The sequence below is a fragment of the Haematobia irritans genome, chromosome 5, assembly GCF_050003625.1.
Source record: "Haematobia irritans isolate KBUSLIRL chromosome 5, ASM5000362v1, whole genome shotgun sequence".
In the NCBI taxonomy this organism is placed as follows: domain Eukaryota; kingdom Metazoa; phylum Arthropoda; class Insecta; order Diptera; family Muscidae; genus Haematobia; species Haematobia irritans.
Genome location: NC_134401.1, coordinates 90,009,081 through 90,023,456, shown reverse-complemented (window position 1 = coordinate 90,023,456; position 14,376 = coordinate 90,009,081). Strand labels below are relative to the sequence as shown.

At 35.7% G+C, this 14,376-nt stretch overlaps 1 protein-coding gene across 1 annotated transcript; it reads left to right on the top strand.

Annotated features, from left to right (window-relative positions):
- The first annotated feature begins 1,028 nt into the window (after window positions 1-1,028).
- LOC142238707 (putative 4-coumarate--CoA ligase 3) lies at window positions 1,029-9,257 on the top strand. The gene is made up of 4 exons (XM_075310415.1): window positions 1,029-1,420; window positions 1,483-1,687; window positions 7,468-7,587; window positions 7,646-9,257. Exons 1-4 carry the CDS (start codon window positions 1,060-1,062, stop codon window positions 8,646-8,648), a joined length of 1,689 nt encoding a protein of 562 aa, XP_075166530.1. The 5' UTR covers window positions 1,029-1,059; the 3' UTR covers window positions 8,649-9,257.
- The last annotated feature ends 5,119 nt before the right edge of the window (window positions 9,258-14,376 follow it).

The following is a 14,376-nucleotide window of genomic DNA, read 5'->3' as shown; positions in this document are numbered from 1 at the left end:
TGAATATCGTTAGATTACTGGCGGACCTGGAAAACGTTAACTTAAGCAGTCCGTTAATGTTTTTGGAACAATCTGGTTGGTTCAACAAAAGTAAATAATAGTGAAGGTTCAGTGGTTAAAATTAGAAGTGCCCATAGGTAATAGATACTTTTAGTTAAATATGATATCACAATGGACTGAATAGTCTAAGTGAGCCTGAAACTTAATCGTACTGCCACTTTAACCTAACTTACACAACCTTAAGGATAGGTTTATTTATTCATTATTCACGAATTCAAGCGCCAGGCCAGTATTAATAACTGATTAAAATAATTTGAATCAAACGAATACACAATAATTAAGCAATTAACAAAAAATATTAATAATAAGAAGAATAAATAATAAAAAAAAATAATTTTATCAGTTATTAATTAAAGTAAATAAAAATAAGAAACAATTAAAAAATAAAAACAACAAAAAAATTTAAAACTAATCCATGTGTAAATCAACATTACTAATATAAAAATCTTGTAATGAGTCTCAATATATTATCACCAAAAATAATTTATATAAAAGTAATTTTATAATCATTGCTTTAAAAACATTTTTCATCAAATTTATCATAACAAAAGTAATGTAAATAAAAGTAATTTTATAATCATTGCTTTAAAAACATTTTTCATCAAATTTAGAACAAGAATTTTTAAAATATTCATCCCTCGTTAATGTCATACGTCTTTCAAAGCAAATAAAATACTTTTCTGTGTGACTGATGCTATAATTTTAGCTATTGAAGAAATTTCAATTAAAAAATATTTGAATAATAAATTTTGTTCTGTGTAGATAGCTTCCTAAAAAATGTCTTTATTTTAGTGGATCCAAACCTTTGGCTCGGAGTCCATACCAATATCCTTAAAGGAAGTTCAAAATCTTAGGATCCAATTGAACGTTTTTTTGAGTGTACCTTGTATAGATACCACATATCGCTAAGATTATGTTCCATAAAATATATGGATTAGTGGAACTATTACCTCAAATTTTGTAAATATTGAAAAATCAGTTGTGAATTGAGTGTCGAAAATGATGGACGTGGCTAGCTTAACGGCGACCTTCTATGACGCTGACCAACGTATTTGGTATGGCCCTCGGCGTGAGGATTCTTACAGTTCTGACAAAACCTTGGGAGAAGTTATCTATGACGCTCTGAAGAGAAATCCTAAAAAGGTTATACAGATTCACGATGTCACTGGAGAGAAACTAACATGCGAGGAGTTATTAACTTCAGCTGAAGCCTTAAGTAGAAATCTTCTCAAGTTAGGTTTGAAAGTTGGTGATGTTATTGGCTTATATGCCCACAATTGGACACATGTCACCACTGTGATGTTAGCTTCATTTTTATGTGGCACACCTGTTAATGCTCTATATCCAGGTTTTGACAAAGGTAAGACAGGGTTGGTTTTTCTGAGGTAATTGAAGGTTTTTTTGACCTATTCGCTATTTCAGAGAGCGTTTATTTTATGTATAGTTTAACGATGCCCAAAGTAATATTCTGTGAAATGGAGAATCATGAAATTGCTGTGGAGATCAAACAGAAAATGAACTTGGAAGTCCCCATTTATTTGGTGAATGGTCACGGCAGCATTGGAGAAGTTAGACACATTAGTGAGCTTTTAACTGTGGACAATTTGGAAACCGCTTCTGAATTTAGGTATGAGAAAGAATATTGTAACTTGCCCAGGAAAAAGTATTTGTGGTATTCATTCACGAAATCGATTTATCCAGTTAATATTTCATTGAAATATTTTCAAACACGGAAATATTACCTTTAGACATATTAGCCAACAACGGAGGTACGGTTGCGTGAGCTATCGCTGTGGTCGGAAAATGGCACGATCACAGTTCGGTCCTCAAAGTAATGCCAGATATGCCAAACGTAGTAGATTACTCTCTGGCGAAACCGCTTTTCGACAAAAAGTTTGAAACTCTAATTCCCAACAGTGCGGCGCACAGTGGTTCCAAATCGCTTTTTTTTTGGAAGTAATTCTGCAACTTTCGAACGGATAAAGATAGTACAGTCAAGTGTGCAAAATTTGGTGGAAATCGGTTCAGATTTAGATAGCTATATATATATATATATATATATATATATATATATATATATATATATATATATATATATATATATATATATATATATATATATATATATATATATATATATATATATATATATATATATATATATATATATATATATATATATATATATATATATATATATATATATATATATATATATATATATATATATATATATATATATATATATATATATATATTGTCCGATATACCCTTACATGGCCACCGGAAACTAAATTTTCACTCCAAGACCACAGTTTTACTCCGATTTACTTGAAATTTTGCACAGTTAGCAGAACTAGCATTCTAGCTACGGATGCCGAATTTTGTTGAAATCGGGTTCAGATTTGGATATAGCTCCATATATATCTTACGTCCGATTTGCACTTATATGGCTCCAGAAGCCAGGATTTTTCTCTGATTTTCTTCAGATTTTGCACATGGAGTATATTTGATAGTATCGTCAAGTGTGCCAGGTTTGATTTAAATCGGTTCAGATTTAGGTATAGCCCCCATATAGACGTAGTTGGCGAGGTTTAATGCAAGTTTTTGGCACATCTTACTAAGCAAAGGCCTAAGTATGATATATTGTTGGAAAGACATTTTAGAGGGCTTTCGTTTTTGTCATTGAGAATAGTCATCGAAAATTAATAAAATTGAACGTTTCTGGGGCACGGAACCATTTTTTTTAATTCCATTTTTTTGGAATTATCAATACGAATTGAAATCTATATAACTTTTGAACTAATTTTTATATCATTATGATGATATATTGTGTTTTGCAGGATATTGCTGAATATACTATTCCCAAAATTCGTATCAAAAATCCCCAAAGTGGGGACATATGTTAAAAAAACGTTATTTTTTTGATAATTAGCATATTTCTCAGCTGTTTACCGGTAGGATACTGAAACCTTTTACAGTTAGTTAGTGGATGCATGGGGCTTTTTGGAAGAGAGATCAGCTTAACATAACAATCGGTGCTTTGCCAAATGAGAATTTTTTAAAACAAAATTTTTTCATTTTTAAAAATTGCCGATTTTGGAATGAGAAGAACTCATACACTACTTGGCCAAAATAACCGATAAAAGCTTAAAACGTATCTTAATGTGGTCGTCTATAAAAAAACAAACAAAACAAGTATATACGGCCGTAAGTTCGACCAGGCCGAAGCTTATGTACCCTCCACCATGGATTGCGTAGAAACATCTTCTAAACACTGCCATTCACAATCGAATTACTTAAGTTGCGGTAACGTTTGCCGATGACAAGGTATCTTAAAACCTCCTAACACCGTCTTCTAAAATGTATGTAAGCCCATACGTGGTATTCAGTTTGACAAAATTTTCTATAGACATACAATTTTGACAAAATTTTTTATAGAAAGAAAATTTTAACAAAATTTTCTATAAAAATAAAATATTCACAAAATCTATAGAAATAAAATTTTGACAAAATTTTCTATAGAAATAAAATTTTAACAAAATTTTCTATAGAAATAAAATTTTGGTAGATCATTTTTGGCTCGAGTGGCAACCATGATTATGAACCGAATAAAATTTTTCAAAATTTTCTATAGAGATAATATTTTACGTCTTTTTGAGTATTGTTGAACTATTTTAACATATGATTATTCTGATTATTAATTTTGTTCGGCTTGATGTCATAGAAACAATCGATTATTGATGTGTTTTAATATTTATTTCCAATATTTCTGTTAGTGCCACTAACCATCTTCTGGGATTTTGTATCCACATAAAATACAAAAATTAAATTACATATAATGTTCACAAAAATTACAATATTATTTAAGATATAATTTATTGAAATAAATCGAAATAAATATTAAAACACATCAATAATCGATTGTTTCTATGACCTCAAGCCGAACAAAATTAATAATCAGAATAAACAAAAATTTTGACAAAATTTTCTATAGAAATAAAATTTTGACAAAATTTTCTATAGAAATAAAATTTTGGTAGATTATTTTTGGCTCGAGTGGCAACCATGATTATGAACCGATATGGACCAATTTTTGTGTGATTGGAGATCGGCTATATACAACTATAGACCGATATGGACCAATTTCTGCATGTATGTTAGAGACCATATACTAACACCACGTTCCACATTTTAACCGGATCGGATGAAATTTGCTTCTCTTTGAGGCTCCGCAAGCCAAGTCTGGGGATCGGTTTATATGGGGGCTTTATATAATTATGGACCGATGTGGACCAATTTGTGCATGGTTGTTAGAGACCATACACCAACACCATGTACCAAATTTCAGTCGAATTTGGCTCCGCAAGCCAAATTTGAGGGTCCCTTTATATGGGGGCTATACGTAAAAATGGACCGATATGGCCCATTTGCTATACCATCCGACCTACATCAATAGCAACTGCTTGTGCCAAGTTTCAAGTCGATAGCTTGTTTCGTTCGGAAGTTAGCGTTATTTCAGCAGACGGACGGACGGACGGACATGCTTAGATCGACTCAGAATTTCACCGCGACCCAGAATATATATACTTTATGGGGTCTTAGAGCAATATTTCGATGTGTTACAAACGGAACGACAAAAAAATTTACGATAGAAAGAATGTAGGTGCCTTTTTCGAAAAATTCGTCAAAATTCTGAATTTTTTTGAAATTCTAAATTGTGGAGTTTACAACTTTTAATCTAAAGCACATAGGTACACAATTTTTTCTTCCTAAATTCGTAGAATTTTGTAGAGATTGCAGTTAATAAAACAAGGATCGATTTGGTTGAAACATGGTACATGGTTTTAGTCTACGGTCTCGAACAATAATGCAAAAATTAGTCCATATCGGCCCATTATTACCCAGCAAAAAAATTGTAAGTTGTTCCACAAACATTTCATTTTAAGAGCATCCCGGGATCCTCCATCAATTTTTTTCCACTTCAAATGAAGTTCTGTTGAACCAGTCCTAGAAAATACACTGTTTGGCGGTTTAAAATGGAAATTTAAAATTTGGATTGAGTTTAAATGGAAAAAATATATTCTTCCAAAAATTTACGCAAAAAAAAAAACGATGTACAACATAAGAAACAATGTTTTGAAAATCTCCCCGCTGGGGAGATTTGAACCTTTCCCGGCAAAAGATACTTCAGCAGTAAGTGTTTAGTTGCGCTTTTTAGTATACAATAAAGTAGACAGTGCATCCACACTGCATGAATCGGTGGCAATAACGTAAACGAGTAGTCAAACTAGTTTATGATCATTCGTTTACGTTATTGCAACCAATTCATGCAGTATGGATGCGTGAAAGGTAGTGCTGTTTTCCTTCACGCCAACAATGCTATACTCAAGATTATATATCACTTCTGAGCAATATTTCTATTAAAATGAGCAATTATATCAGCGCTACGTAGAAGCTGCTCTAAATCGGGACATCACCCACAGAAATCAGCACTGATTCGGTTGTTTTGTAAGCAGTTGGTAGTGCCTCTCTCCCTTACAATCCTGCTGAAATAGTGCTCCAGTTGTTACTGGGTTCTTCTTTATTTTTTCATTCATACGAATAAAGAACATCTCGAGAAATAGTTAAAATGATATGTCCTGGTGTTATATTACTATTATATCACAAACATTGACATGAATTGATATTTTAACGCTTCATGCTCGCTGGCCTTTATGGCTGAGTGTGTTAAGGTGTTCTGTTATGGTGCCAACAAACCCCGGTTCAACCCCTATTTGAACCGAAAAAGTTTTTCATATTGTTAAAATTATAAAAGTGTAATAAAATTTTTTGATAACATAAAAATAAAATGTGCATTTGGGGAAATTTTTGTTTTCGTTCTTAAAATTTCTTCATTGAGATGAATTTCTAAGGCATAACTTCTAAAGCAATGCAAATGATCCGAAAACGAAGTACTTCCGTCCTATGTTAAGCCCATGTAAAATTCATTGGAGTTTATTCAAGTTTGCACTACTTTCGGATCACAAATTTGGAATCTAAACTATATTTTTGGAAGCTCTTTGTTTGCTGGAATGTTAATTCTACTCCCTGCGCAAAATTTAACGTAAATCGGAGTAAAATTTTGACCTCTGTGGTCATGTCATTGAAAATCGGTCGAAATATATGTATGGGGGCTATATCTAAATCTGAACCGATTTCAATCAAATTTGGTATGCAAGCTATATATAAATTGGAACCAATTTCTTCCAAATTTGGAACCAATTTCTTCCAAATTTGAAGTCGATTGAAAATTATTGCCACATCCAGAGAAGGAGTATAATCACCCCAAATATGTTTTAAGAGCAAATTGTAATTTTTGGACGGTAAACATGGAACATGTTTGTTACTGTTTTACCATCTTTAAGGCCATGCTTAGTTTCGCTTTCCTGTGATGCTTCCTTCTTGATTAACGCGTGAATCACGTGAGTCGTGAATAAAATCTGAAACAACTCTCGTGAATGTGCGTGAATGGGACTAAACCAAATATGTCGTGCGTGAGTAAGCATTTTGTTACCTTTGCTCATTCCCGGTTGGAAAATGTCGTGAGTCAAGTGAATTGTCGTGAATCGTGCGTGAGTCTGTAAAAGTAGTTCGTCCGTGATTACTGCTTTTCATTTCGTGAATGTGCGTGAGTGGCTACGACATTTATCGTGCGTAAGCGTGCGTTAATAAATATTTGACTTCGTGAATGTGCGTGAGTGTTAGTGAAATTTCACTCAAGTGCACACCTCTAGTGGAAATGCAAACTAATAGAAAATATCCAAACAAGTCCTTTCCTGAGCAAAAAAATATGTCGAATGAGATGGTTATCACCGGCACGGAGGCAGTTTATAAAAGACGATTCAAAAATAAACGTCTGCTGCCTTTCCTGAAGAAACACGGTTGTTCCGTACTGTTTTGGCCGGATTTGGCATCTTGCCATTACGGTAAAAAGGCCATGGAGTGGTACGCCGCCAACAACGTACAGGTGGTTCCCAAGAACAAGAACCCTCCCAACACGCCAGAACTCCGCCCGATTGAGTAATACTGGGCTATTGTCAAGCGGAACCTAAAGAAGACCAAAAAAAGGACGAGCAGCAGTTCAAGGCAAACTGGCTTTCTGCGGCGAAGAAGGTGGACTAGGTGGCTGTACAAAATCTGATGGCAGGTGTCAAGCGTGAGGCCCGGCAATTCGGATTTGGAAAAACGAAAGCCTAACTGAATATTTTTCCTGAATTTTATACTAATTGAACTTGAAAAAGAAATTTAATTTGATTTTTTAAATAAACGATTTCACCGATTTACACGCGTTTTCCCTTGACCAAATTTGGACCGTATCACCCTTTATTTAACATGTCCTTACTAAATCAGTTTTCTTGTTTTCAGGTACCCATGCCATGATCTACATGGAGATGCTACAGCAATGATTTTGTGTTCCTCGGGGACGACGGGTACACCTAAAGCTGTTTGTTGTTCAAATCGAGCCTTACTAAATCAAAATGTTTTGTGAGTATGAAAATCCGGCATTTTTGATAAATTTCCCTTATGTTTCATTCAATATCAGCCTAACCCTGACATCAGAATCGATCGCTTGTACATTCAGTACCATGTATTGGGCTTCAGGACTTTGGACTTTAGTGGCTTCTCTAACCACAGGATGTTTACGAATTGTCACCAATCATCCCTTTACCTGCGATTATTTTCTAGAATTGGTGCGGCGCCATAAAATAACACATTTTCTTACGGCCACTTTTCAAATGGCCCAATTATACAAATATGAGAATATCAACAAAATTCAAACATCTTTGGAATCCATTGATACCTTACTGTCGGGTGGATCAAAAGTGCTTGTCGACATACAAAAGAAATTGAATGAGATTTTGTCCTGTAATCCCAAGAGGCTAGGTTTCACAGTGTGCTATAGCATGTCAGAATTATCGAGTATGTTGTCTTATAATGGTGGCTATTTAATCGAGCGCCTAGAGGGATCTGAAGGAAAACTAGCTTCGAATAAAATGGTACGCATCATTGATGAAAACGGAGATCCTTTGGGACCCAATGAACATGGAGAAATTTGTATATCAACACCGTATAAATGGTCCGGTTATCTTAAGAATGAAGAGGCCACGCACAAGGCCATGCGAAATAATTGGCTGTATACAGGCGATATAGGCTACTTCGATACGGAGGGCTTCTTACATGTTTGTGCTCGAGATAATGATGTTTTCAGATCAAGGGGCTTCCAAATATATCCTCAATTTATTGAAGAAATAGTCTGTCGCTTGCCAGGTGTGGAGGAATCCTGTGTTGTTGGCATTCCAGATTTTCTTGATTCCAATTTAACAGCCTGTGCAGTAGTGCGTAGCCGCAACGAAAGTGGCGCGAATTTAATAGCGGACGACATCGCTGAGCATGTTAAGACCCATATGGGTTCTATGTATCATTTAAATGGCGGCGTTTATTTTCTCGAAGCCATGCCCAAGACCACTTCGGGTAAAGTGCAAAGACGCAACGTTTTAGACCAAATAATGGAAATGAAGGAGGGAAAACAATACGCAAAAAAATAATTCTTTCTTTCCAAACGAAATTTTACACAAACAAAGATCGTTTTTCATTTGCTTTTCGCTGTAAGGAAGTTTATTTGGTAGAAAAGAATATACGTTTTGCACTGAAAAAAATATTGACCTAATATGGAGGATTATGCAACTTAAATTTTAGGACTCAAAATTTACGCAATGCTAAGGACAAAATTCTTTAAAACAATTACATTTTAATTAAAAGAAAGTTTATAATTCTTGCTTCAAAAATTTTTTTGCATTAAATTTAGGACACAAATCTTAAAATTTTGCGTCTCTCTGCTGAAGTTGTAGATAGTTGAAGTAAGGCAAATTTTCCTTAAAATAAAGAAAAACATTTTTAATTTAATGAAATCGCCTTTAACTCAACTGACATATTGAATTTTTAAATTTAAGATAAAAACGCTTCCAATATAGGCTAAGACTTATTTTAAGGATTTGCATCTTTGGTTTAAAGTTTTTTTAGCATTAAGAAAACTGTTTTGACTTTGAAGTACCTGGCACAATTTGGATTTTGAAATTGGAATTTGTTTGTACGTAAATAACTTTATTAATATATCGCAAAAAAAGAAAATAAAAACTCGATGAATGAGATCTGTATCCAATTTTAATTTTATTTATCCTAGATTTAAAGCCAGGCAGGTCCGTAGAAAATGTCTTTATTTTAAAGAAGCCGCATCTTTGGCTCGGAATCAATACCAAAATCCGTAAGGGAAGGTCAATATCTTTGGATCCAAGTAAACTTGTTTTTGAGTGTGTGATAAACGTTTACTCTTTTCCAGGATGTAAGAACAATTTCATATATTGTTTTATTGCAAAAATAAAAATTTTGTAACAAACGAATTTTTTTGGTGATAAAAGTTTAAAATTTTCGAAGAGATTCAAAAAAAAACTCGAACAAACGAAAAACGTTTTCGGTACATGTTGTCCACACGTTGTTTTTTTCTTTGCGTGAAGAGAAGAAAATTCATATTGGGAAAACACTGAACTAAATGCGTAGAGATTCATTATTCAACCGTCGAACTGAACGGACGTGTTTTCTAATAGCGGAGTATTTCATTGTAATAAGTACGTATTACGAATTTCACGTGTGGTAATAAACCACCATGCAGCGAAATTCAGAGTCATCGACTGGGTTGCTAACTTCAGGCCCAGTGGACGGGTAACGACTGAAGTTATTAATTTGGGCAGCGACCAAGAGTCAGACCCCATTAGTCGACCTGTAGACGTGTCGACTGGCGGTGACACTTTGGCAAGTCGAACATTTTCTAAGGTGACGACATCAAAAGGAGGCAATCCCTCTCGAAAGAGATTCAAGGAACGAAGAAATGCTTTGTTTATCCTAAAGAAATTAGGGTCAGTCGACCCAAGTACGTTGTCGGCTAAGCAAAGCGATTCCTTAAAATGGGCACAAGGAATGCTTGAAGTTGGAAAAAGGGAACGATCACCGGATGAGCTGCCATCCTCTAAACGGGATCAAAGATCGTTTGCCTCAGTTGCAAAAGACAGCCTTGTGATGGCTATCATTAATAAAGGAGCATTGGACGGTATGGTTCCAAAGCAAAAATGGGGGGAAATTGAGAACGAGATTTCTGGTGTCTACTCAGAGGTGCGAAAAAAGTTTCCCGGACCAAGTCCTCGACGGCAAGATGCTGGATGGTATCAAGGACGATGCATTTATGCTAATTGGTGAAGTTTGAGAAGGTGCCGCTTTGGAGTTAGTCCATAAAAAAAGACATACCGGCTAAACCAAGAGCCTGCAAACCCTCCTGATCCTGAGTCAATACTAGAGAGACTAAAAGAATGTAACCCAGATCTTCCAACCGCCGATTGGAAGGTTGGTCGTTTGGATGAGGTGGATGGACCAAGACGACATGCGGTGTTTATATTAAACATAGAGTCGCTGCCACATTTAGCCCAGACCCAAGGACGTGTAAGTTATGGCTTTCATGATATCCATATGAAGGTATACAAAAGCGATCAGCCAAAGGATTTTGAAACGGACAAGCCTCCGGCAGAGTTAGCAGTGAAAAAATCTCCTAGCGAAGCCGAAGGAGACATAAAACCTGCAGAATATGGCGAAAATCATATGCGGGAAGTTTCTACAGGCTCAAACCTCACCAAAGCTGAACCGCGGATTGTTGCGAGAGTCACCGAGATCTGTAAAGAGGAAGCCCTTGATGACTCAATTGAAGCGGCTGATGTGGTTGAAAATTTGGATGGTTCTACGGTTCCTCCAGATAAATCTTCACCATTGTAAGGCCGCTTGTGCTGCCTTAAAAGTTCTCCTGATGAAAGGAGACATAGATATAGTTCTTATTCAAGAACCATACATATATAAGTACAAGATCTGTGAATTAAGCACTCCGGGTTTCAAACTTTTGCATAATACCGGTAACGATATGAATCGAGCGTTTATAATTGCTAAAAACGAACTAAACTTGTTTCTACTTCCTTCATTAAGCAATGCAGACACTGTCGTAGCCAGTCTAGAGATATCCAAATATTGGATATCTCCGGTCTATATGGGACATGATAGGGAGATGCCACCCTGTGCCGTTAAGACCTTAGTTGAGGAGTCACTAAAAACAAAGACAAAACTCATTATGGGATGCGATGCAAATGCACATCATAGTATTTGGGGAAGTAGTGATACTAATGCAAGGGGAGAGTCGCTAATAGAGTTTATTTTGCGTACTAATCTGGTAGTTTGCAACAAGGGAGATGTCCCAACCTTTGTCACTAAAAACACGCAAGAGGTTTTGGACGTCACGTTGACCTCTCCGGAACTGAATGATAAGATATCTGAGTGGCAAGTTTTGAGGGAACATAATTATACCCTTTTTATACCCTCCATCATAGGATGGGGGTATATTAACTTTGTCATTCCGTTTGTAACACATCGAAATATTGCTCTAAGACCCCATAAAGTATATATATTCTGTGTCGTGGTGAAATTCTGAGTCGATCTAAGCATGTCCGTCCGTCCGTCCGTCTGTTGAAATCACGCTAACTTCCGAACGAAACAAGCTATCGACTTGAAACTTGGCACAAGTAGTTGTTATCGATGTAGGTCGGATGGTATTGAAAATGGACCATATCGGTCCACTTTTACGTATAGCCCCCATATAAAGGGACCCTCAGATTTGGCTTGTGGAGCCTCTAACAGAACCATATTTCATCCGATCCGGCTGAAATTTGGTATATGGTGTTGGTATCCGATCCGGCTGAAATTTGGTACATGGTATTGGTATAGGGTCTCTAACAACCATGCAAAAATTGGTCCACATCGGTCCATAATTATATATAGCGCCAATATAAACCGATCCCCAGATTTGCGTTGCGGAGCCTCAAAGAGAAGCAAATTTCATCCGATCCGCCTGAAATTTGGTACATGATATTGTTATATGGTTTCTAACAACGATGCAAAAATTGGTCCACATCGGTTCATAATTATATATAGCCCCCATATAAGCCGATCCCCAGATTTGGCTTGCGAAGTCTCCAAGAGAAGCAAATTTCATCCAATCCGGTTGTAATTTTGAACATGGTGTTAGTATATGATCTTTAACAACCGTGCCAGAATTGGTCCATATCGGTCCATAATTATATATAGCCCCCATATAAAACGTTCTCCAGATTTGACCTCCGGAGCCTCTTGGAGGAGCAAAATTCATCCGATCCGGTTCAAATAAGGAACGTGGTGTTAGTATATGGTCGCTAACAACCATACCAAAATAGGTCCAATCACACAAAAATTGGTCCATATCGGTTCATACTCATGGTTGCCACTAGAGCCAAAAATAATCTACGAAAATTTTGTTTCTATAGAAAATTTTGTCAAAATTTTATTTCTATAGAAAATTTTGTTCAAATTTTATTCGGTTCATAATCATGGTTGCCACACGAGCCAAAAATAATCTACCAAGATTTTATTTCTATAGAATATTTTTTCAAAAGCTTATTTCTATAAAAAAAAAATTTTAAATTTTATTTCTGTAGAAATTTTTGTCAAAATTTTCTTTCTATAGAAAATTTTGTCAAAATTTTTATTTCTATAAAAAATTTTGTGAAAATTTTATTTGTATAGAAAATTGTGTTAAAATTTTATTTCTGTAGAAAATGTTGTCAAAATTTTATGTCTACTTTGTCAAACTGAATTATATACGTATTGGATCAATCTTTTTTGATTTAATATATACCACGTATGGACTTACATACAATTTAGAAGATGGTGTTAGGAAGTTTTAAGATACCTTGCCATCGGCAAGCGTTACCGCAACTTAAGTAATTCGATTGTGGATGGCAGTGTTTAGAAGAAGTTTCTACGCAATCCATGATGGAGGGTTCGGCCTGGCCGAACTTACGGCCGTATATACTTGTTTTATTATACCCTCCACCATAGGATATACCCCCTTTATAACACATCGAAATATAGATCTGAGACCCCATAAAGTATATATATTCTGGGTCGTGGTGAAATTCTGAGTCGATCTGAGCATGTCCGTCCGTCCGTCCGTCTGTTGAAATCACGTTAACTTCCGAACGAAACGAGCTATCGACTTGAAACTTGGCACAAGTAGTTGTTATTGATGTAGGTCGGATGGTATTGCAAATGGGCCATATCGGTCGACTTTTACGTGTAGCCCCCATATAAACGGACCCACAAATTTGGCTTGCGAGGCCTCTAAGAGAAGCAAATTTCATCCGTCCGGCTGAAATTTGGTACATGGTGTTAGTATATGGTCTCTAACAACCATGTAAAAATTGGTTCACATCGGTCCATAATTATATATAGCCCCCATATAAACCGATCCCCCGATTTGGCTTGCAGAGCCTCTAAGAGAAACAAATTTCATCCGATCCGGCTGAAATTTGGTACATGGTGTTAGTATATAGTCTCTAAAGACCATGCAAAAAATGGTCCACATCGGTCAATAATTATATATAGCCGCCATATAAACCGATCACCAGATTTGACCTCCGGAGCCTCTTGGAAGACCAAAATTCATCTGATTCAGTTCAAATTTGGTACGTGATGTTAATATATGGCCTCAAACACCCATGCAAAAATTGGTCGATATCGGTCCATAAATATATATAGGCCCCATATAAACCGATTCCCAGATTTGACCTCCGGAGCATCTTGGAAGAACAAAATTCTTCCCATTCGGTTGAAATTTGGTACGTGATGTTAGTATATGGTATCGACCAACCATGCAGGAATTGATTCCTATCAGTCCATAATTATATATAGCTCCCATATAAACCGATCGCCAGATTTGACCTCCGGTGTTTTTTGAAGAAGCAAAATTCAGCCGATCTGGTTGAAATTTAGTACGTGGTTGTAGTATATGATATTTAACAACCATGCCAAAAGTGGTCCATATCAGTCCATAATCATTTATAGCCCCCATATTAACCGATCCCGAGATTTGGTTTTGGAGCCTCTTGGAGGAGCAAATTGCATCCGAGTGAGTTGAAATTTGTGGATGACAGTCTTTCGTAGAAGTTTCTACGCAATCCATGGTGGAGGGTACATAAGATTCTACCTGGCCGAACTTACGGCCGTATATACTTGTTATTATTTATTATGAATCAAAATTGTATGTTTTCAAAATATTTAATATTGTTATTTTAATACTTATTTGTGATAATGATATCCAAACCATCCACAACACCGGAAAATTTAAACGTCATTTAGTTAATTTTTATTTAA